Genomic DNA, 25,868 nt, shown 5'->3' with positions numbered 1-25,868 from the left:
CTTCCCCCAGTCGTGCCTCTGCTGCTGCTGTTACCAGTCCAAAAGTCTGATGACCTCGGTCCCCATGAACGGAACAAGCATCCAGTGGAAGAACCACGATCAAAACAACCACAACACAGACCGGAGCAGCCACAAGGACAGCATGAACTGACCACCCTGCGAAGCACTCCTGGGTACTCCCATAATCCTCTGGGAGAAAAAAATCACAAGGCAACTGTGACTCCGGAAATCTCTTCTCCGAACCTTCTTCCTTAACTCACTCCCACACCCAAGAAGAAATGCTTTCCAAAACCGCAAGGGTAGATCGGTTTAGCCACCCATGACATCTACCAATCGTACTTCTTTAATTAATCTGATTTACATATTCCGCATGTTGTGTTCAGCACTAAAAAATGGTGGGAGCTGGGAGAGAATGAAGACTGTTCAATGAAACCAGAAGGATATTTACTACTTTTGCATGAAAATAGAGCTTTCAAGTACATGGCTAGCTTTTATGGCAGTTCTGGTGAATGTTCAGTGGGAACTGGTCACCGTGAAACTTTAGAGATTATGACAAGATTTTCTACTTCTTTTAACTGATTTTTTGTCCTTCAGCCAAACACAATATGGGCTCAAGTTGCTTTTATTTGAAATGTCATTTGGTGCCAGTATTTTTTAACTGCATAATAGCCTAACATGACTATTTGAACTTATTTACACATAGTTTGCAAAAAAAAAAAAAGACGAAAATAGTATTCAGGTGAGCAATTAGGTTAGTATTTTCTATGTCACTGTTTATTTTTTTAAAACACGAATTCTAAAGCTACAACAAATACTACAGGCCCTTAAAGCACAGTCTGATGATACATTTGGCAGTTTAATAGATGTTACTCAAAGAATTTTTTTTAAAACTGTATTTTCTTTTTTAAATGGTGTTTGATTACAAGATACCTTGAGCATGTTTTGTATGTTAAATTCAAAAGTAATGCTTCAATCAGATAGTTCTTTTTCACAAGTTCAATCTGTTTTTCATGTAAATTTTGTATGAAACATCAATGTCAAGTACCAAAATTTTAATGTGTGTGTCATTAACTCTACTGAGACTTTCAGTGCACTGTATCATAGACGTCTAAAGCACACCTAGGAGGAAAAGATTGAATTTTTCAGATGATTTGGAAATTTTCATTCCGGTATTTGTAATAGTGACATATATATGTATATACATATCACCTCCTATTCTCTTAATTTTTCTTAAAATGTTAACTGGCAGTAAGCCTTTTTTGGTCATTCCCTTTTCCATACAGGAAACATAATTTTGAAGTGGCCAGATGAGTTTATCATGCCAGTGAAAAATAATTACCCCCAACTGCCACCAGAACTTAACGATTCTTCACTTCTCGGGGTTTTCAGTATGAACCTAAATCCCTACCCCAATGTCTCCCTCCCACACTGCCACCATTTCAAAGGGCCCACAGTGACTTTTGCCGGGCATTTTCCCAGATGTTTACAGACTGTGAAGTACAGCAGAAAATCTTTTACTAGTGTGTGTGTATATATATAAACAATTGTAAATTTCTTTTAGCCCATTTTTCTAGACTGTCTCTGTGGAATGTATTGTGTGTGTGATATATGCATATGTGTGATGGTATGTATGGATTTAATCTAATCTAATAATTGTGCCCCGCAGTTGTGCCAAACTGCATAGTCTGAGTAAAATCTAGGTGACTGTTCATCATGACAACCTGCCTCAGTCCATTTTAACCTGTAACAGTCTTCTGCATTCATAAATCTTGTAACCATGTTACCATTACAAATGGGATAGAAGAGGCAGTGGGAAAGCAGATGAGCTGTGGACTAGCAATATAGGGTTTTGTTTGGTTGGTTGGTTTGATAAAGCAGTATTTGGGGTCGTATTGTTTCCTGTGCTGGAGCAAAAGTCATTACACTTTGAAGTATTATATTGTTCTTATCCTCAACTCAATGTGGTGATAAAATTGCCAGGTTGTCTGATGTTTCTTTCAGACTTCACCAGACAGATTGCTAACAATAAATTAGGTAAGATAATTTGTTGGGCCATATTTTAGGACAGGCATAGATAAAATAACATCAGGTTCCAGTTGCTTGAATTGCAAAGCTGAGAAGTACTGCCCCTTTGTGTGTTAGCAGTCAAATCTATTATTCCACTGGCACATTATATGCAGTGATATATGCCTATAATATAAGCCATAGGTTCACACCATTTTGTTTAGACAATTATCTTTCTTTCAAGATGCTTTGTTTCTTTCATATGAAAAAAAATGCATTTTATAAATTCAGAAAGTCATAGATTTCTGAAGGCTTCGATGTGCATTTTATTTATGGACTGGTAAGTAACTGTGGTTTACTAATAGGAATATTTCCAATTTCTACCTTTACGACATCTTTTCAACAAGTAACTTTGTAGAAATGAGCCAGAAGCCAAGGCCCTGAGTTGGCAGTGGCCCATAAGTATAAAAGTTTACAGAAACCTTGCAAGTGTCTCTTCATTTTTACATAGTTTTCCATAGAAAATGTTTGTTACATAATGCCTGTTGCAAACCTCTCCTTAGTAATATCCTGGAAAGCAATTTACTATCAAACAGGTACTTCCTACCTCTATTCTCAACGAACCTATTTTGTTGTACTGAGCATTTAACTCTGTCATTCATTCCTTCATTTACCTTTCCAGTAAGTTTAATTGGGCTTCTACTATGCACCAGGCATCCTTCCAGATACTGGGGACATAGTAAACAAAACAGGCAAAGTCCCTGATCCCAAGGAGCTTGCATTCTAGGCAATAAACAATTACAGTCAATAAGCAATATGTCAGGTAGATACCTGGAGGAAGAGATTCATATATATCCAACTGTTTATTTGACATCCACAGTTGGATGGCTAGTACACCATAATATATCCGAAATGAAGCTCCTGATATCTTCCAGCCTGCACTGCCTAATATTCCTTTGCTCAGTTATAGACAGTCACATTTTTTAGGAGTTGTTCAGGATAAAAACTTTGAAGTCATTGCTCATTCCTTTTCCTCACACCTTACAGCCAACATCTCCATAAGTCCTGAGAGCCCTGTCTTCAGAATATATCCAGAACCTGACCACTTCTCTGTCTCTGCCTCTACCTCCCTACTCTGAGCACCATCTTCTCTTGCCAGGATAACCACAATAGGCTCCTGACATGCCTACTCGTTTCCAGCCTTGTAAACAGCTGTATTCCAGTTGGAGCCAGTCTCTCCTCTCCCATAAGTGATTAGGTTAGGCTAGGCTGACCAGCATCCTCTGGGAGTTTCTCAGTAAGAACTAAATCAGAAAGAGCTATTTTCCTACTAAAGCAGGGCTGGGAGGTTGTGAGCCTGGGCGTGGATGGACACTGTGGTTGAGCATTATTAAGAAAGTCAATCTAGAGTGTCATGAAGATGAAGAAGAGCATTAAAGTCCCCAGTTCTAGCTCTCCTTGATGCTTTCTCATGGCTTCAGTAAACAAACCAACACATTTACCTTTTCACCTACACTAGTTAAATCTGGTTTTCTTTTGCTTGTAATACACACATTGTAAGACCATCTCATGTAAGTTATCTTGAGTCATCTTTTGTTGTTGTTAACTTAATAGACTTTATGTTTTTTAGAGCTGTTCTAGGTTTACAGAAAAATGGATCCAAAATTACAGAAAATTCCTACATGCCCTCCTTTCTCCCCCTTCTCCACGCAGTTTCCCCCTATTTTTTACACCTTGTATTAATGTGGCATATTTGTCACAGTAAATGAACCAATGCAATATTATTAACTAAAGATTATAGTTTACATTAAGGTTCACTCTGTGCTCAACATTCTGTGGGTTTGAGCAAATGTATAATGTCACATATTCACCATTACAGTATCATTCAGAAGAGTCCCACTGCCCTAAAAATTCCTGTGCTGCATCATTTCATCAATCCCTCCATCCCCCTCTTGATTTATCTGTTCACTCAACACAGATACCATGAACAACCATCATATTACATTGTGCTAATAGCTGGGAACAGGAAATCAGATGAATAAATAAATACATGCAGTGACGAGCTTTGTGGTGGCTCAACAGACGTCAGCATAGGGGCTGGTAAAGGCACAAAGGAAAGAGTAGTCAAAATTCTTTTAACTTCAGTTGGTGAACACCAGCAGACAAGTATGAGGGCCTTTGCTTCCACGACTCTCATTTTACTTTGCATGAATATTATGTCACCTCTAGGAGAAAGGCACAAGAATAAGCAATATAGTATTGTCTCTACATTGTGAGTTTTTATAAAGTCAGTAAATACATATTATTTTCCATTCAAAAGTAATTTAAAATTATCGAAATAATGAAACACAATTCCTAGATATAATTAGGAAATACCTGAGACAAATGTCAGTCTTTGACTAGTCTATTACCTCTATTGTTGTTCTTATGAGTATTACTAGTCCATGAGATAACATGGAAAACCTTCTATGTGTAGAGTGAAGGAAACATACTGCCAGCCTTCCCAAACCACTCCAAGCTCATGATTCTGAGTCTTTTATTTCTTTATTTGTAAAATAATACAGTACAGCCCTGTATTTATTGATTTTACTCCATACTTCAAAGCAAAGTTAAATCAGAGAACAAGTTCACCACATGCAGTTGAATGTTTCTGAAATTCCAATGAGGTCTTCACAATGAAAACTCAGTGGTTTTTTTGTTTGTTTGTCTTTTAATAATCCTACATTTGAAAAAGTTTCTGCCATAGTTTTCTCTAAATAGTAACAAAGACAAACCAGTGTCTATATTTGGTCAGCACTGATATACTTCGACTTTTTTGTTTCTAAAACTGAAAGGGGACAGACTTGGGTTCCTAGAATCAAGAAAGAATCAATGATTGAAAATAACATTGTAACTGCAAAACTGGGCTTTCCCTATGAGGCATGCTAGAATAGTTCACTTTTGATTTGATGAAGCCAGAACTCATTATATCTCCTAGTTTCCGAAGCTTTTAGCATCAATATTATTCTAGATTCTATCAGCTCTATTTCTTTGGGGGTGGTAATAAATTAGGAACAGCAATGCCAACCCTAGTTAGAATCAGAAGAGTCATGGAATCTTCCTAGAGGAATATAGAGAATTCCACAATTTTTTCTCTTTTAGTGCTAAACCGCAGGACCTTTATCTTCCATTTAGTTTATCTAAATGGAACTGGTCATCTTTTACTTAAATTTGATTCTATGAAGGTGGATGCAATTGTATACTTGATGTTGTGTGATAGATTTGTCCCAGGTGGTTGTAATGACCCTGCGTAGTCTGCATACTACCACATTGTCAGCCAAATCACAGGCCCAAGGCACCTCCAGAGCACAGCTCTGACTCACTCCTTTTTTTTTTTTTTGTGGTGTGGGTGGTTTGTTTTGTTCTGTTTTGAGACAGTATCTCACTCTATTGCACAGGTTGGAGTGGAGTGGTGCAACCTCGGCTCACTGCAGCCTCGACCTCCTGGGCTCAAGCAATCCTCCCATCTCAGCTGCCCCAGTAGCTGGCACTACAGACACATGTCACCATACCTCGCTATTTTTTGTATTTTTAGTAGAGATGGGGTTTCACCATGTTTCCCAGGGAGGTTCAAACTCCTGGGCTCAAGAAATCTACCTGCCTCAGCCTCCCAAAGGGCTGGGATTACAGGCGTGAGCCAACCCACTCAGCCTCTTACTCACTCCATTTGTGCATCCTTTTTTCAGAATAGTTCTATTTCTCCATGAACTATAGCTCTCTATTTCTCTCAGAGTATGACTTTTAGGGTTAACTTCAATTAAGTGCTTGTGCTTTTAAAATATCCTAAAATGAGAATATCTAAGTGTGAGCAGGTAAAGGGAATACATTTGTGCCTAATGAAAAATTAATGTCACAGGTCCAACTTTTTCTCTGTGTTATGAAACCTGATAGGGTTAGGCCTGGATTGCTGTCCCTCACTCTTAGTCACAATTCCATTGGGACAAATGGAATTCTGCTGACCAACTTAGATCTAGCAAGCAGGGCCAACCTCTGGAGCTGGGGGTAGAAGGGTGACTTCCCAAAGAAAGGAAAATTGGCCAGACGCAGTGGCTCGTGCCTGTAATCCCAACATTTTGGGAAGCCAAGGTGGGTGGATCACCTGAGGTCAAGAGTTCAAGACCAGCCTGGCCAACATGGCTAAACCCCATCTCCACTAAAATTACAAAAGTTAGCCAAGCATGGTGGCAGGTGCCTGTAATCCCAGTTACTCGGGAGGCTGAGGGAGGAGAATTGGTTGAACCCAGGAGGTGGAGATTGCAGTGAGCCGAGATCACTGCACTGCACTCCATCCTGGGTGACAGAGCAAGACTCTGTCTCAAAAAAAAAAAAAAAAAAAAAGGAGACTTGTATATATATCTTGCTACTCCTTATTTCAGCTCCTTTTTGACATATTTAGCTCAGTTCATTCATCAATTGTTATTAGTTTTTAAAAATAATTTTCCCTTTCAAATTATAAAAAGAATATATCAAATATGTCAATAATGTCTTTAAAACTCTTACAGAACAATAATTAATGAACAATCCATGTATATATGGAGGGAAACTCTATATATGGTGATATGGTTTGGCTCTGTGTCCTCACCCATATCTCATCTTGTAGCTCCTATAATTCCCACATGTTGTGGGAGAGACCCAGTGGGAGATGATTGAATCATGGGGGCAGGTCTTTCCCATGCTATTCTCATGACAGTGAATAAGTCTCATGAGATCTGATGGTTTTTAAAAGGGGAGTTTCCCTCCACAAGCTCTCTTCTCTTGTCTGCTGCCGTGTGAGACATGCCTTTCACCTTCTGCCATGATTGTGAGGCCTTCCCAGTCACATAAAACTGTAAGTCCAATAAACCTCTTTCTTTTGTAAATTGCCCAGTCTCAGGTATGTTTTTATCAGCAGCTTGAAAATGGACTGATACATATGGGGATATATATCTTACTTATCCAGTCCTTTGCTACCCTAAACAAGACTATGCTGTACATCATTGTCAAGTCTCCAGGGAGATTTGCATGATTTCTCTGGGAAATATAAGCAGGACTGCTGCTGGATCATAAGGTTTGTGCATAGTTAATATCACCAATTACAGCCAGGATGTCTCCAGAATGGCCACACTAGTCCTGGATTGATCCATCATTTAAGAGTTCAGCAGCTCCAGATGCCATGCAATTGCCCCAGTTTACGCTGGGACCATCACAATGCAGAAGCATACACCGTTAGGGACACGTAAGCAGACACTGTCAAAGACCAGTCCAGACCCCCTTGCATCCATTTTACCAGCTCTCTTCACTCATCTCCTGCTCCAATGTTTTGGGAATTTTTTGTGGGATTTTGTTTGTGTCTCGCTCTTTTGTCCAGGCTGGAGTGCAGTGGTGTGATCACAGCTCAGTACAGCCTCGACCTCCTGGGCTCGAGAAATCCTCCCACCCCAGCCTCCTGAGTAGCTGGGACTACAGGTGTGTGCCACCACCTGACTTTTTTTTATTTTTTTACTTTTTGTTTTCAGTAGAGAGCGGGTCTCGCTATGTTACCCAGGCTGGTGTCGAACTCCTGGGCTCAAGTGATCCTTCTGCCTCTGTCCCACAAAGTACTAGGATTACAGGCATGAGCCACCATTTCCAGTCTCAGCTTCAGTGTTTCTACTGCTTAATATTTATACCTGCAACATTCGGTGGCTCGCCCTTGGACAGTGGAGCCCGCCTAGACTGTAAGAAGAACTGCCTGGGAATTGTATGACCTCCTCCACCCTCGCCATGACCTATAGCCAATGACTTACTGGTGTGGACTTACACCAGCTCTTGTATCTCAAGGTAAACACCTCGCACCCTGGAGATCAGGCTGAGTCTGGGACTTCACCTGACAGCTCAACTTTACTTAACTTCTCTCTTTCCTTCCCGCAGCCTACTTCTTCCACTCCCTTACTAATTTCCTCTGGAAGCTGTGCCTTAACAAATCACTTACACCCAAATCCTTGGTTCAAGGTCAGCTTCAGGAAGAATCTGAGCAAAGACACACATTTCTATTTCACTACTGAACATAAATGACAAATTCCAGACATTGATCATGTTAGATTCTTCAGCATACTAAATTTGGGCTCCTATTTAAAACGACTCTTTCACTTTCTTTACTGGGCCATCTTAGTATAATATACTAAAATCTCTCTCCTAATTGACAATCCAAGCTTCCTCCCCCACAGTTGCAGTCCCAGCTGCTGTCAAAGAGCATGGCTTTTCTGCGGGACAGTTACATCGACCCCTGTAGGAGTTCCATTTCAGACTCTCTGGGAGATGGCTGTTAGGCGTTTCTGTGTCTCCAAATGTTACTCATGCCAGAAGCCAGCTGCAATTGCCCTTTAGAGAACACGCCCCTCTCAAGTAACTGTCGCATGAACATTTGAGTCATTTATGAAGCTGCAAACCAATAAGAGAGGTAACAAGATTAAGTCACGGTGGGCGGGCAAGTGCAGGCAGCAAGCATACGCTTGTGAGTGTGCAAGGAGTGTGACTGTGAGAACACTCGGGAACTCGGGCGGCAGCCGGAGGAAACAGCAGGGGTGAAGGAAAGGTGTATGTATATTCAAGAAAAAAACAACCTCAGCATTTTTAGGACAGAAGAATTGATGCCAGTGAAAGGAAAAAATTGTGTAGGGATGAAAATAAAAAGATATTTGATGGATGAAGTTCCCAGAGAAGGTGAGATGGAGAGGAAATGGCAGCCTTGGAAAGGAAGAATGTTCCTCACTGATGATCAAAAGTGCCTGTGTCTCCTGGCATAGGATTTCCTATGAGTTCCATGTCCTCTGTCTGTATGTCAGGCTTAAGGATAAAGGCCTATTTGTGCCACACATAGAAAAGTGCCTGCATTAGGCCGTTCTCTCATTGCTATAAAGATACCTGAGACTGGGTAATTTATAAAGAAAAGAGGTTTAATTACCTCCTGGTTCTGCAGGCTTTACAGGAGAGGACATGGTGCTGGCATCTGCTCAGCTTCTAGGGAGGCCTTGGGAGGGTGGAAGGTGGAGAGGGAGCAGGCATGTCACATGGCAAAAGCAGGGGCAAGGGAGAGAGAGTAGGGGGAAGGCGCCACACACTTTTAAACATTAAATCAGGTTATGAGAACTCACTATGAAGAAAGCAGCACCAAGCCTTGAGGGATCTGTCTCCATGTACCAAACACCTCTCACCAGGTCTCACTTCCAACATCGGTGATATGGTTTGGCTGTCTCCCCACCCAAATCTCATCTTGAACTGTAGCTCCCATAATCCCCACTTGTCATGGGAGGGACCTGGTGGGAGGTAATTGAATCATGGGGGCAGAGTTTTCCCAGGCTATTCTCTTGATAGTGAATAAGTCTCACAAGATCTGATGGTTGTATAAAGGGCAGTTCCCCTGCACATGCCTTCTTGCCTACCACCATGTAAGATGTGCCTCTGCTCCTCCTTTGCCTTCTGCCATGATTATGAGGCCTCCTCAGCCATGTGGAACTCTGAGTCCATTAAACCTCTTTTTCTTTATAAATTACCCAGTCTCAGGTTTTTTTCATAGCAGTATGAAAATTAACTAATACAATAAATTAGTACCAGTAGAGTGGGGTACTGCTATAAGAATACCCGAAAATGTGGAAGCGACTTTGGAGCCGGGTAACTGGCAGAGGCTGAAACAGTTTGGAGGGCTCAGAAGAAGACAGAAAAATGTGGGAAAGTTTGGAACTTCCTAGAGACTTGGAGGGCTCAGAAGACAAGAAGATGTGGGAAAGTTTGGAACTTCCTAGAGATTTGTTGAATGCCTTTGACCAAAATGCTGATAGTGATATGGACAATAAAGTCCTGGCTGAGTTGGTCTCAGATGGAGATGAGGAACTTGTTGGGAACTGGAGCAAAGGTGACTCTTGCTATGTTTTGGCAAAGAGACTGGCAGCATTTTGCCCCTGCCCTAGGGATCTGTGGAACTTTGAACTTGAGAGAGATGATTTAGGGTATCTGATGGAAGAAATTTCTAAGCAGCAAAATATTCAAGAGGTGACTTGGGTGCTACCAAATGCATTCAGTTTTATGTTTTCACAAAGATATGGTTTGGAATTGTAACTTGTGTTTGAAAGGGAAGCAGAGGATAAAAGTTTGGAAAATTTGCAGCCTAATGATGTGATAGAAAAGAAAAACCCATTTTCTGAGGAGAAATTCAAGCTGCAGAAATTTACATAAGTATCAAGCACCCAAATGTTAATCACCAGGACAATGGGGAAAATGTCTCCAGGCCATGTCTGAGGTCTTCATGGCAGCCCCTCCCAATACAAGTAGGGAGGCCTAGGAGGAAAAAATAGTTTTGTGTGCAGAGCCTAGAGCCTTGCTGTTTTGTGCAGTCTTGGGACTTGATGCCCTGTGTGCCAGCTGTGGATAAAAGGGGCCAATGTACAGCTCAGGTCATTGCTTCAGAGGGTGCAAGCCCCAAACCTTGGCAGCTTACACATGGTGTCAGGCCTGCAGATGAGCAGAAGTCAAGAATTGAGGTTTGAGAACCTCCACCTAGATTTCAGAGGATGTATAGAACCCCTGGATGTTCAGGCAGAGGTGTGCTGCTGGGGCAGAGCCCTCATGGAGAACCTCTGCTAGGGCAGTGGGGAAGGGAAATGTGGGATGGGAGCCCCCACACAGAGTCCTCACTGGAGTACTGCCTAGTGGAGCTGTGAGAAGAGGGCAACTAGCCTCCAGTCCCCAGAATGGTAGATCCACCAACAGTTTGCACTGTGCACCTGGAAAAGCTACAGACATTCAATACCAGCAGCCAGGAGGGGGCTGTACTCTGCAAAGTCACAGCAGCAGAGCTGCCCAACACCATGGGAATCCACCTCTTGCATCAGCATGACCTGGATGTGAGACATGAAGTCAAAGGATATCATTTTGGAGCTTTAAGATTTGACTGGCCCACAGGATTTCGGACTTAGCCCCTTTGTTTTGGCCAATTTCTCCTGTTTGGAATGAGTGTTTTTACCCAATGTCTGTACCCCACTATATCAAGGATGTAACTAACTTGCTTTTGATTTTACAGGCTCATAGGCAGAAGGGACTTGCCTTGTCTCAGATGAGACTTTGGACTGTGGACTTTTGAGTTAATGCTGAAATGAGTTAAGACTTTGGGGGACTGTTGAAAAGACATAATTGTTTTTAAAATTTGAGGACATGAGATTTTGGAGGGTCCCAGGGTGAAATGATATGGTTTGGGTCTGTCCCCACCAAAATCTCATCTTGAATTGTAGCTCCCATAATCCCCACATGTCGGGGGCAGGACCTGGTGGGAGGCAATTGAGTCATGGGGGCAGGTTTTTCCCTTGCTATTCTCGTGATAGTTCATAAGGCTCATGAGATCTGATGGTTTTGTAAAGCACGGTTCCCCTACACATGCTCTCTTGCCTGCCACCATGTAAGATGTGCCTTTGCTCCTCCTTCGCCTTGGGCCATGATTGTGAGGCCTCCCCAACCATGTGGAACTGTGAGTCCGTTCAATCTCTTTTTCTCTATAAATTATCCAGTCTCAGGTATTTCTTCATAGCAGTATGAAAATGGACTAATACAATTAGGAATTACAATTTAACATGAGATTTGGGCACAGACAAATATCCAAACTATATCAGTGCCTTTTTAAATAGTGTCTTATAGGAGCATCCTGGAAAGATAACCATCCAATGCACCAGTATGAATACTTTACCTTGGCCACTATCTAGCCAGGGAACTAGGGGAAGACTCACCTAGGGCTAGAGTCAAAAGGCATCTCAGTCATGCTCAAGGCTATTTTTGGGTACCAGTGGGAACACAACTGTGCAGAATTTTTCTATAAGGAATATTCATTGCTCTGGTGGTCAAATACACACCACACACATAATTTATATTTATATATAATTTTTATGATAATGGTGTTTAAACTTCCTCAGTTTAACAGTTGACTATACACTATATACCCAAGTTAAATCAAAATCTTTTCTTTATATATATATGTTTTCTTATTGAACCAGAGAAAATACATTTCCAAGAAGCTGAAGGTGTATACTATCTGCATAACTATCCCTTAATCTTTTATTTGACAGATATGTCCCAATCTCAAAGCTGTTCCACATTAAAGAGTCTTTCTAAGTGTTCCAAATCTATCAGTCAGGGTGACTGCAGGAGATGAAGCCCCAGGGCAGTCTAACATGCCTATCTTCCACTCCTGTGTATGTCCATGGAAAATCTGTAAAATAGTAGATTGTCCTAGCCTGGGCAACATGGCGAAACCCATCTCTACCAAAAAAATATAAAAATTAGCCAGGCGTGGTCACACATGCCTGTAGTCTCAGCTACTTAGGAGACTGAGGTTAGAGGACTGCTTGAACCCTGGAGGCAGAGGTTGCAGTGAGCCAAGATCATGCCACTGCACTCCAGCCTAGGTGACAGAGTGAGACCCTGTTTCAAAAAAAAAAAAAAATAGTAGACTGTTTTCTAACTCCTTCCTCCCCTCCCACACACCTCCACGAAGGGTTAGATTCCAAATATACTTGGGCACAATATTCACTAGGCAGAAGGGATTCTGAGTTCACTACTTTCTCCACATTGTCCCCCTATTTCTCAGATCCAGTGTCATTTTAAATATCCAACAATTACATTAAGAATCGCAAAACTCCTTGGACTTGGTTAGGTGGTACAGCCACCCATTTTTGTAATCAGCCCAGAATTTCAGGCCTTTTTCAATCAAAATATAGAAGGATCATGCGAGCTTAATATTCTACTGAAGCACGAATTGGTTGAGGCAAAATAATGGCATTACCTCTGATCATGCATGGAATTACTCATCATTTCATCAGGTTATTGCAGAATACTCCAAAGAATATTCTATAGTTATGCTCATGAACTCTCATCTAGAAATTATGCTGCATGGTATACAATCCTACAAGATTTTGCCTCTGTTGATCACATAGTATGCAACAAGTTAAAGGTGGTTGTCCTGATTTCAAGTCTCTCCTTGGAGAGATCTTATTTGACCCTACAATCTAAACTAGTCACTGAGTCACCCTATCATATCACTCTGTTTAAATTCTCTGCATAGGCTGGGCGTGGTGGCTCACACCTGTAATCCCAGCACTTTGGGAGGTCAAGATGGGTGGATCATGAGGTCAGGAGTTCAAGACCAGCCTAGCCAACATAGTGAAACCCCATCTCTACTAAAAATACAAAAAAAAAAATAGCCTAGTGTGGTGACAGGCGCCTGTAGTCCCAGTTACTTGGGAGGCTGAGGCAGGAGAATTGCTTGAACCCAGGAGGTGGAGGTTGCAGTGAGCCAAGATTGCGCCACTGCACTCCAGCCTGGGTGACACGGTGAGACTCTGTCTCAAAATTCTCTGCATAGCACATGCTGCTAAACAATATTTTTCTTGCTCATTTAATTGTTTGCCTACTGCTTGTCTCCTTCCACTAGGTAAAGGACCTGCTCTATCTTATTTATTGTGATATTCCCAGTGCCTAGAATAATTCTGGATGCCATGTAGTAAACCCCCAGTATGTATATGTTAAGTGAACTAAATCAAGGTGTTACAATAGGAAATGGCAAAGGTTGCCTAGAACTTCCATGAGGCTACATTTAATGGTCAGAGAAAGCCTCCCTGTGGAGGTGATTTTTTGGGGAAACCTAGAAAATGACATTTAGGTAAGAGTATAAGGGTTTGATCATTATGTTGACCTGCAGATTTTAGTTTTCATATGAAACTTTTTTTTAAACAAAGACCATTATAACTATTCTAAGAATGACCAGAAAAACTATGAGACTGGCCAAGATTCCAACAGAACAGGTATAGGACCTAGACCTTCAGTGTGGGTTTAAAAGTGGTAATAAGAAAAATCGTCTTAAATGCCTATCTAAACATTTTTCTTTTCAGTAATCCAGAGTTTTTTAATCCCTAAAACCCTATCCATCATTGAGAGGAGAAGACAGAGGAAACACCCAGAACAACAAAGTCATCAGTGGAGGATTTCAAAACCATTGATGAAAGAAGTGTCTACCAGATTGAGGAGAGGGCACGCACCCGTCCCGAACAGCAGGAGAGCTTGGCAGGGAGCAAAGTGCACGCCCTGCCTGGATTCTTTCGGATCTCAACGGTCCCACTCTGGACACCTAAGATTTAGCCAGTGGAGGGGTTGAATGTGGAGCCAGAAATGAGGCAGAGAAGAGAGATAAGCTAGAAACCTCAAAGTGGCGAGTAGTGCCCTGGGTGGAAAAAGGCCCTCAGGCACTGCAATTCTTCTCTGGGACAGGGGGGCAGACCACCACATCACACATAGTGCCTGCTGGCGTAAACCAGCATGGGGGTTTGCAGCAGAGGAGAAAGAAGCATGAGTTGTTAGAGAGAACTGTATTAGCCATCCTCAAGTTTCCTACACTTTCCCTTGCCCTATAGAAAAGAGCTAGAAGCTCCTACTTGTTTCTAGAGAAAGTCATAGAAGCTAGCCAAGAGTCAGGAATCTATGATTTCATCTTTGGGTCACTACAGAGAGAGGTGAGATGACACTGAAGGCCTCAGGTTACACAGGGTAGGCCAGAAAGCTAATGGAGGACAAAACTGACATTTTATCAGCACAGTGAGGATAGAAGTCAAGTGAGGTGATCCTCAAGCTGATAAGCAACTTCAGCAAAGTCTCAGGATACAAAATCAATGTGCAAAAATCACAAGCATTCTTATATACCAATAACAGACAAACAGAGAGCCAAACCATGAATGAACTTCCATTCACAATTGCTTCATAGAGAATAAAATGCCTAGGAATCCAATTTACAAGGAATGTGAAGGACCTCTTCAAGGAGAACTACAAACCACTGCTCAATGAAATAAAAGAGGACACAAACAAATGGAAGAACATTCCATGCTCATGGATAGGAAGAATCAATATTGAGAAAATGGCCATACTGCCCAAGGTAATTTATAGATGCAATGCCATCCCCATTAAGCTACCAATGACTTTCTTCACAGAATTGGAAACAACTACTTTAAAGTTCATATGGAACCAAAAAAGAGTCCACATTGCCAAGACAATCCTAAGCCAAAAGAACAAAGCTGGAGGCATCATGCTACCTGATTTCAAACTATACTACAAGGCTACAGTAACCAAAACAGCATGGTACTGGTACCAAAACAGAGATATAGACCAATGGAACAGAAAAGAGCCCTTGGAAATAATACCACACATCTACAACCATTTGATCTTTGACAAACCTGACAAAAACAAGAAATGGGGAAAGGATTCCCTATTTAATAAATGGTGCTGGGAAAACTGGCCAGCCATAAGTAGAAAGCTGAAACTGGATCCTTTCCTTACTCCTTATACAAAAATTAATTCAAGATGTATTAGAGACTTAAATGTTAGACCTAAAACCATAAAAACCCAAGAAGAAACTCTAGGCAATACCATTCAGGACATAGGCATGGGCAAGAACTTCATGTCTAAAACACAAAAAGCAATGGCAACAAAAGCCAAAATTGACAAATGGGATCTAATTAAACTAAAGAGCTTCTGCACAGCAAAAGAAACTACCATCAGAGTGAACAGGCAACCTACAGAATGGGAGAAAATTTTTGCCATCTACTCATCTGACAAAGGGCTAATATCCAGAATCTACAAAGAACGCAAACAAATTTACAAGAAAAAAACAAACAACCCCATCAAAAAGTGGGCAAAGGATATGAACAGACACTTCTCAAAAGAAGACATTCATACAGCCAACAGACACATGAAAAAATGCTCAGCCTCACTAGCCATCAGAGAAATGCAAATCAAAACCACAATGAGATACCATCTCACACCAGTTAGAATGGCAATCATTAAAAAGTCAGGAAACAACAGGTGCTGGAGAGGATGTGGAGAAATAGAAACACTTCTACACTGTTGGTGGGACTGTAAACTAGTTCAACCATTGTGGAAGACAGTGTGGCGATTCCTCAAGGATCTAGAACTAGAAATACCATTTGACCCAGTCATCCCATTACTGGGTATATACCCAAAGGATTATAAATCATGCTGCTATAAAGACACATGTACACGTATGTTTATTGTGGCACTATTTACAATAGCAAAGACTTGGAACCAACACAAATGTCCATCAATGACAGACTGGATTAAGAAAATGTGGCACATATACACCATGAAATACTATGCAGCCATAAAAAGAATGAGTTCATGTCCTTTGTAGGGACATGGATGCAGCTGGAAACCATCATTTTCAGCAAACTATTGCAAGAACGGAAAACCAAACACCGCATGTTCTCACTCAGGTGGGAATTGAACAATGAGATCACTTGGACACAGGAAGGAGAACATCACACACTGGGGCCTGTTGTGGGGTGGGGAGATGGGGGAGGGATAGCTTTAGGAGATATACCTAATGTAAATGATGAGTTAGTGGGTGCAGCACACCAACATGGCACATGTATACATATGTAACAAACCTGCGCGTTGTGCACATGTACCCTAGAACATAAATTATAATTAAAAAAATAAAATAAAAAAAGAATGGCCATAATAAAAAAATCAACAAATAATAAATGTTGGTATGGATTCGATGAAAAGGGAACACTTCTATGCTGCTTGGGGAGAATATAAATGGTACAACCACTATGAAAAACAGTGTGGTGATTCCTTAAAGAACTAAAATTAGAACTACCGTTTGATCCAGTAATCCCATTACTGTATATCTTCCCAGAGGAAAAGAAATCATTACATGAAAAAGATACTTGCATGCACATGTTCATAGCAGCACAATTTGCAATTGCAAATATACAGAACCAGCCCAAATGCCCATCAATCAATGAGTGGATAAAGAAATGTTGTATATATCTATATGATGTAATACTACTCAGCCATAAAAAGGAATGAATTAATGGCATTGACAGCAACCCGGAAGGAACTGGAGACTATTATTCTAAGTGAAGTAACTCAGGAATGGAAAACTAAACATCATATATTCTCACTCATAAGTGAGAGCTAAGCTATGAGGATACAAAAGCATTAGAATGATACAATGGACTTTGGGGACTCAGAAGAAAGGGTGGGAGTGGGGTGGGGGATAAAAGACTACAAATTGCATTCAGTGTATACTGCTCAGTTGCTGGGTGCACCAAAATCTCAAAAATCACCACTAAAGAACTTACTCATATAACCAAATATCACCTGTTCCCCAAAAACCTACAGAAATAAAAGATTTTTTTTTAATGTAAAAAAAAAAAAAAAAAGAAGTCAAGTGAGGTGAGTACATATCTCAACTGGTGATCAACAGGGAAACAAGAGAACCACATCACTTGGGCAAGGAGCCCTTCCCCAAAGCCGGAAGGTAAATAAGCTCCCTTCTGCACCCAGACACCATCTTGGGCATAAGAAAAAGGAAGGAAGACCCTTCAGAAAATAAAACAGCTCCAAAAGGGAGTGTGGATTTTAAATTGCTTAAATATGATTATATATACAACCACAAAAATAAAGCAGTTAAATTGGAATAGGTTCATTTACCTTCAAATCACACACTTAAAAAAAAAAAATAGTTTTCTAAAATCATTGGAAATTTAAGTAGCTCCAGTGTTAGCTGAGGTCAGTCATAGAAATGCAGACGCTAGGCTTGTTGCAGACTCACTCCAGGTTAATTCAATTTGGGCTTTACTCTGTATAAAGTGCAAGTGTCCACTTCTAATGTTTCAGTTTGAAATGCTCAAGCTTGCTCAGTTCAACTCACCACCCTCCTGACTAGGTGTCCAAGGAGTCCTTTGGTCTTAGAGTTGTCCTGGAGACAGAGGTAGGCTACAAATCAGGGAGCAGCTTCCTCTGATTGCTGTGGAGTAAAGGAGAGAGGACTCAGCTGGGCACCCACAGTGGCTGTGATTCACCTGCAGGACGCTTAAGGCCAGCACTGAAGCTCCCAGTACAGACCAGGACCATCAGGGTGGGGCGTGGAACTTCTCTGGCAGTGACCTCCCTGCTAGCTCTTGTGTTCACCTCCACACACACACTTCTTCCCCCTTCCTCAGCCAATTTAACCTATGTCCCCTTTCTCCTGTTGCCATAGCAGAAAAATTCTATTTTCTCTTTCTCTGACACAGTAGCTATTAATGGCTAACAGGAATGATAATCCATTAAACCTGAACCCCAGAGCATTGATTCCATTCCTCAAAGTCAGGAAGAGCTTTCTCCAGAAACAGTATTTCCAGATCTCCCATTCCTGAAAGAGAAGGGAGAGGTTTGCTTTCCACACTAAAGAAGGTTGCCCAAACATTCACTACTACCTTCCTCCCATACCCAACAAGACAAATGACTTCCAGAGAAAAGGGAGAGAAGAAAGAAAGAGAAAGAGAAAGAAAGAAAGCTTGAAGGAAGGAGGAAAGCAGGAAGGAAGGAAAGAAGGAAAAGGAAGGAAGACAAATCCAAGATGAGTTTGGAAGACAGAGAGAGATTATCTCTAGTAAAGAAAAGAAAGTAAAGAAAAGAAAGAAAGAAAGATAAGAGAGAAAGAGAAATGAGAGCCCCAACAGAGAGAAAGAGAGCAAAGAGACGTCAAAGAGATAAGAATGAAGAGAAGGCCCGGCATGACAGCTGACAGCCACAGGCCTAGAGAAGCCAGTCTAGACTGCAGCAGGAGGGCAGAAAGCTCTGGAAGGGAGGTTTGGTCTCCAGGAGGAAACAGAATTAGTAGATTACCTAATATTGTCCAAATTATAACATTGCTGTATTTGTGGTAATCAGAGAAGGGAAAGCGTGTATGTCTACGCATGTGTGTATCTCTGTGTGTGTCTACATGAGTGTGTGTGTGCATGCGTGTGTGTGTGTAAGGGGGCAAGAAAGAGACACAGAGAGAGAGAAACTAGAGAGAAAGAGAAAGATTGAGGTAAGACCCCATCTACCCTGAAAAGAAGCCAATAAATAATGTCTGAAATTGATAAATCCAGGGAAATGGCAGCATAGCCATGTTGTTCAAAAACATGGCGTCAAACACCAGCATGAGCAATTAGACAGTTGAAAGTGGTTGCCTCAGGGGAGTGGGCATCAGGACAAGTGAAGGTTGAGCAAGGGCTTCTGCTTTTCATTTAAGCTGTGGAGGATTAAAGATGGCCACAAGTGACACCCTTCACGTGGAGGGATGGGGTACATCTTCCATCCCCAAGAATTTGGGCTGGCCTCAGCTACTTACCAATAACGTACCAGTGGACAGGACAGTTCCCCATGATCAGTCTTGCTTTTTAAGAGGATTAGAAGCTTCCACCATGGTCTCTTGAATCCATGAATCATAATTCCAGAAGACCAAACACATTGCTCAAGAAAACACGTGGACAGGCCCTGAGACTGCAGAAAAAGAGAGAAAGAACTAGCTCAGCCCAAACTTCTGGCCACCCAGATTGATCAACCGGCATTCTAAACAAATAGCCCTCTGTGAGGTAAGGTGTTGTGGGAAATGGTAGCTGTGCCAGTCTGGTTGCCCAGTAGCCAACCCTTAGCAAATAGTGACATCTCTAACACTTCTGTTTAGAATGTGGAGATACTTGGGCCTGGCACAGCGGCTCATACCTGTAATCCCAGCACTTTGGCAGGCCGAGGTGGGTGGATCCACAGGGTGGAAGCGGGCATGAGCAAGTTGCTCAAGAGCCCAGTTACAGAATTTTTGGGGGTTTAAACACACTCTAGAAGTTTCCACCGGTTACTTGGTGTATGCTCTATGTAAATGAAGAGGCTAAAGTGAAGTTAAAAAGTTATTTACTTGGTGTATGCCCTATGTAATGAAGAGGATATTTCCTGTCATAGCTAAAGTGTTTCTTTTGATTTAGTTCTAGGAAGTCTTTAGGTTCCCTGCCTCCAGGTCCTATCCTGCCTCAGGATGACAGTATCACAATGGGAAAGCCTCATCTTCTGACCAAGACGGGACCCGGCAGAACTATCTAGAAACTGCAGTACAAACCAGAAGGGCAGCATGGGCCTCGCTTCATTTTATATTTGGACTATGTATGACATAAAGGTTTTTTTACCTTCTAATTGTCTTCCTTTTATTATTTTGCTGACTATAGAGAAATACACTTTCAAGATATTAAGATGCTCTGTGTGTTTAATTACACAAGCTGGGAATGGACACCATTTTTTAAAAGATGTTCTTTACAGAGCCTCTGTCTTCCTGTTCTATTGTGCTATTATCGCATTCTGAGCTTTCAAGGAAAGCAGTTGCAGGATGACTCCTGGCCGCAAGCGATCTTCCTGCCTCTTTCTCCCAAAGTGCTGGGATTACAAGGCATGAATCCCAAATGTAGCTGCAGGATGGTTGCAACTGATTTCCACTGAACTCCTGGTTTCTGTTTCTGAATGCTGTATCTTTTTAAGTTCTTTATTTTTTTCTCTACTAAATATCCCTGGGTAATTTTTTAATGGAAAAAAAATGACTATTTTGAAAATATTGGAAAATGTCTTTATTTTTTCCCTGTACTGGATTGATAGTTTGGCTGGGTAACAAATTCTAGGTGCAGAGTCATTTTCTTTCAAAAGTTTGAAGGTATTGCTTGTGTCCTCATTATCCATATTTGTTGATGAGACATTTAACAATCACATTTTTATTTAAAATGATATATTCTTTTATTCTCTCTTCACACATTTGTGACTTTTCTCTTTGTCCTTGGAACTTTGTGACTTATTTGTGCCCTCTGACAAGCTCCCTAATGTACTTTTATTTAGTTATTTTTTTTAGAGACAGGGTCTCACTCTGTTACCCAGACTGGAGTGCAGTGTCACAATCATAGTTCACTATAACCTTGGACTCCTGGGCTCAAGCAATCCTCCCACCTTAGCCTCCCTGAGTAGCTCGGACTACAGGCACATGCCACCATGTCCAGCTAAGTTTGTTTTTTATTTTTGTAGAAACGAGGTCTCGCTATGTTGCACAGTTTGGTCTCAAATTCCTGGCCTCAAGTGACCCTCCCACCTCTGCTTCCCAAAGTGCTGAGATTACAGGAATGAAACCCAAATGTAGTATTTCTCTCATGCAAGATTGTAACTTCACCTTTCTGACATTATGACTTGGGGAATCTAACTCATGACAAAGCCCATAGTTATTTGATACTCCCGTTGTCAGACACTCCATTTCTGCTGTGGTAGCATTCTAGAAGCTGTTTTTCAAATGGTGAGTACCTCTCTGATACGCTAATTTGTGCTCATTCTAGATGTCTTTCCTGCATACCACTTACTAGGGCTTTCCAGAAACTCTACACATCATCCCTACCCAGCATGATTACTCCTAATTCCATTGGATATGCCTGGTCTTCTGGCCTAAGTAGTAAAGTAGCTTGCACTAAGGCTGCACCTGCTTCTGAGTCTTCTTTGAGCTCCACTCAAAATAGTCTCCCAACTTACCTAAGAAATTAGAGCAGTATTCTGAAGTAGAATATGTACTGTCACTGCAGCCCAAAGACGCCCATTGCTACTGTGTTCTTTTTTGGGGGTGAAAAGTTTGAAGTACAATAATATTTGCTTTACCTTAAAGGGGATATCCCTGCATAGCCCAAACCACTGAGTCCCTAAAATCTTCATAAGTATGGCAGACCCCTAAATCATTGTAGGATTTATCTCCCAGGCTATGACCCAAGACCCATGGGTCTTGCCAAGGTATCCAGAGTACTTCCCACTTCCTTGCACCAACACAATTAACATGATGTCATCAATATAATAAATACTATGATGCTCTGTGGAACGTTAAGATACACAAAGTTCCTTCCTACTATACTGTGACAAAAACCTGAAGAGTTAAAATAACCTTGCAGCATGGAATATATTTTGCTGTCTTTTCTGCATAAATATCCTCTGCTTTGATCCTCTTTCCAGATGGGAAAAGAAAACATCTGCCAGATCAACAACTGAAACCAGCATCGCAAAATTATCACTGAGACACTGAAAGAGATCTGACCTAACCGACTCCATCTTGCTTCTAACCTCCAAGCTATCCTTGTTCGTTCCTGGGTGTAGGCTGATCTAACTCTGGGAGAAACTTAGTTTACAGTTGAGAACAAAGATGATAACAGCCCTCTCCCAAAACAAATCCTCTTCTTGCCTGGGGACTAGACTGCCTTTGTAAGACTAACAAATTAGCCAAAAGATTAAAAATTATGGTTTAGGAGTCATGCAGCTGGAGACTACAAGATTCTGAACCTCCTCAAATTGCTCTTGGGGATAACATGACTCTTACAAAGCTAAGATCAGTGTTTGAGACATTTTGCAGACTCTGCACTTGATGGATCAGCTGGCACCACTCAGATCAATAAACTGGCTCATCTGATCTTGTAGCCCTCACCCAGGAGCCAACTCAGTGCAAGGCAGCTTCAACTCCCTGTGATTTCATCTCCGACCCAACCAGTCAGCACTCAGAACTCATTGGCTGCCACCCACCCACCAAATTATCCTTAAAACATCTGATCCTCAAATGTATGGGGAGACTGATGTGAGTAATAACAAAACTCAGGTCTCCCTCACAGCCAGCTCTGTGTGAATTACTTTCTCTATCGCAATTCTCCTGTCTTGATAAATCAGCTCTGTCTAGGTAGTGGGCAAGGTGAACCCACTGGGCAGTTATGCAACCACATACCAAGTGCCAGAGGCTGGACCTGGACCTGTGATACTATGCTCTAATAAGATACTGCTTTGGGGACTACCATTTGGCTCAGTTCATCATCACCCATCTTGATCCATCTGATTTTTTTTCAGGGATGATAGCAGTAAACTGAATGGGAATATGATGGGAACTACCATTCCTGCATTCTTTAAATATTCAAAAATGGTATTAATTTCTGCAATTCCACCCAGGATATAATATTGCTCTGATTTATTGTCTTGGCTTGGAGAAACAATCTCAGGGATGATAGGATTTTAGAATAGCAGAAGCCAAGTAGTTGCCTTAACCAATTGGCCCTTCCTACCCATAAAGGTTCTTACTCACAGGTCAGTGAAACAATATGAGCATTCTTCCAATTGCAAAGAATATCAATCCCAATTATGCCCAAGAGGACTGGGGAAATGATCACAGGTTGGATCTCTGGACCCATTGTACATATTGTTAGGTAGATCTGGGCCAAGACTCCACGTGTCTCCTCTGTAATCATGGAGCCATGAAAGCATTTTCAGATCCCCTGATACCAGCATCAGTTCAGATCCTATGTCCAAAAGCTCTCAAAAGTCTTCCTCTTTCTATAGCATACAATTACTCTGTTAAACAGCTACAGTTTCCTTTGAGTTAGGATTGATATAAGTATATTGTATATGTTTGCAGTGGCATTGAGGGGTCTTTCCTTAGGCAGACATAGTCTCTCCTCCAATTGGTGGTCTCTGATCACAAGAATTGACCAAGCTGGAAACTGGACCAGAGATTGCAGTTTTCCAATATGGTAGCTGATATCAGTTTTCTTCACAGCAGCTCTTGATATTTTTTTCTGTGTGTATAAGCCAAGCAATGTTCTAGCTCACCCTTTATCTCATTCACCCCAGGAAAAATAGAGTCTCTTAGACATTGCCACAGATCTGTGCAGGACTCAGTGCCCAGATGCAACTCTGGTCTTTCTGCCTGACGTGATAATTACATTCACCATGATACTGATGGTTAAATGCTACTACCTGACCTCTGCTATTCTGGAATTACATCATCACAATTGACACCCTAGAACTCAGTTCCACACAGAATGGAGCCTTAGGCATCCCGCCATTGGGGTGTACCACTCCGATCTCCTTTAAAGGAAGAAATTGCCATGAGGAATGTAGTTATCTGACAGCCTCCAGCTGCCGCAACTTTGAGGTCCTTTGCAGCATTCACTCAAAGTCCACATAGTCCTGGTCAAAGACTAAACATGGCAAAGTTTCTAGAGCTGGTCCATTCTTGCTCATCATGGGATTCCTCTAATGGAAAATCTTTCCCCAAGGGCTCCCCACCAGCCTAGCCAAACTTTCTCTGAGACTCTTAGCTATTATGATGCTACTTCCACCAGGTTCTTGTTGCTATCTGGCTATTGAGTGATTCAGTCCCACTAAACAATGTCAACCTGATTGTCCTTCTTAGTTTTTAAGAAACAGGGTCTTGCTCTGCCACCCAGGTTGGAGCACAGTGGTGTGATCATAGCTCACTATAGCTTCCAACTCTTGGGCCTTAGCAATCCTCCTGCCTCAGCCTCCCAAGGAGCTACGGCTGCAGGCATCCGCCACCACTGATTGAGAGCCACTTCCAGTACTCACTGTCTTGGACACAGACTTGAATGAAAGTGCAGGTAGTTTATTTGGGAAATGATCTCAGGAAGCAGGTAATGAAGTAGGAGAGATAAACGAAAGGTTCTGTCTAGAAGCTCTGAAGGAGAAACTATCCCAGGTCCCTCTCCTAGCTTGTAGTGGCTGCAGGTAATCCTTGCTGATCTTGGGCTTATGGATCCATCACTTCAATCTCTGCCTGTGTCTTCACATGGCTTCTTCCCTGTGTATGTTTGTGTCTCTGTGTCCAAGTTTCCATCTTCCTATAAGGCACAAGTTATTGGATTAGGGACCATCCTAATTCAGTATGGCCTTATCTTAACTTGATTACATCTGCAAAGACTCTATTTCCAAATAAAGTCACATTCTGAGGTTCCTGGGAGACATGGATTTGGGGAAACACTCTTCAACCCAGTACAGGCTCCAAAGACAAATAACTAATCACATAGTTCTGTCCTTTTGGCCACATGGATATGTGGCTTCAGGGACCAACAGAGTAACTGTTGTTATACACATTATCTTGTTATAATAACTGTTATTATGCACATTTATCATGATTTACATCATTGGATAAGTGAACAGTGGAAGTGTTCTCCTAACATGTGCCAGAGCCAAAGTACAATGGTAAACCAGGCCAAGAGCATTCTTTAGTTCAGTGATTTCCAAATCCTTTACCCACAGAATCCTTTGTTCAAATGACATTTTATTAGGGGTGTTCAGACAAACATAATGGATGAAAGCTGTTCTTGCAGAAACAGGGCTGGCAGGACCAGAGGCTCCCCACTCCTGGGTCAGATTATGCAGTAAGGAGCTTCACAGAATATGACTGGAAATCCACATACCCATTTTTCTGTTTAATTCAGGAAGCAGTTGCTAAACACAACTAACAGAGCAAAGTAAGTACGTAGGGCTAAGAGAAGAGGTAGAGAGAAGAACAAAATGAATTGAGGAAAGACTAGAAAGGAGATTGCTGTGGGCACTTTAAGTATTTGGATCCAAAAAGGAGAGGAAAAGTCTGAGAATACCAATATGTGGCTTCCTGGAGATCCCAGAAGAAAAGGTAAAAGGATGAAGAGGAAAGGGAAGGAAGAAGCTACTTATACAATGATTTAAAGTGGTAGTTGGTGTTTTATGGCTTCTTGGATAAAGCTCTAAAGTTTCCGGAGTCAACTTCGAGTCAATTAGCTACACAGGGCAAGCATGTTTACACTGAATGGCTTAGAGATCTTCCCAAATAAGTAGATAAACAGAAGACTTGAGTCTCCAGCCTCATGAATCTAATACCTTTTGTGAGCATTTAGCTTGTATACAAAGCCAAATAAAAGCATTCTATCTAAATAAATCGATAATAATTTATATCTTCTGATCTCTCCAAAGAGAAATGTTTATATGTGGAGAAAATAAATAAATAACATGACGTTTAAAGGAATAAACAATTCTACCCCACAACACACAGGGCAAAGTGAGATACTAAGCCATTCAATGAGTCTAGCGTCTTTACCAAAGAGGGAATGTATCTGTCAAGATGCCAATGGATTAAACTTTTCTAAGAAAACATTTTAATTTGTTGTCGGAAATAGTTTTAT

General features: G+C 41.4%; 1 protein-coding gene and 1 long non-coding RNA gene across 4 annotated transcripts in view; one reads left to right on the top strand and one right to left on the bottom strand.

Annotated features, from left to right (window-relative positions):
- EDNRA (endothelin receptor type A) overlaps positions 1-2,489 on the top strand; it is a 62,861-nt gene extending 60,372 nt beyond the window's left edge. The window contains exon 8 of the mRNA XM_003899249.5: positions 11-2,489. Coding sequence (XP_003899298.1) covers positions 11-151 — 141 coding nt within the window. The 3' untranslated portion in view covers positions 152-2,489. The remainder of the gene's footprint in view (positions 1-10) is intronic.
- Positions 1-25,868, bottom strand: part of LOC103884687 — a 69,949-nt gene that overhangs the window by 14,216 nt on the left and 29,865 nt on the right. For 2 of the 3 annotated variants that reach the window (XR_004182657.1, XR_004182658.1), the window contains 3 exons: positions 24,274-24,545; positions 19,217-19,368; positions 17,768-17,863 (listed from right to left, as the gene is read on the bottom strand). This is a non-coding gene — a long non-coding RNA (uncharacterized LOC103884687). Of the gene's footprint in view, positions 1-2,702; positions 4,230-17,767; positions 17,864-19,216; positions 19,369-24,273; positions 24,546-25,868 lie in introns of those variants that run through there. The other variant, XR_004182659.1, reaches the window with a different exon arrangement.

Source organism: Papio anubis, chromosome 3, assembly GCF_008728515.1.
Source record: "Papio anubis isolate 15944 chromosome 3, Panubis1.0, whole genome shotgun sequence".
Taxonomy (NCBI): Eukaryota; Metazoa; Chordata; class Mammalia; order Primates; family Cercopithecidae; genus Papio; species Papio anubis.
The sequence above is the reverse complement of the archived record's forward strand: the minus strand, read 5'-3'. Positions and strand labels throughout refer to the sequence as shown.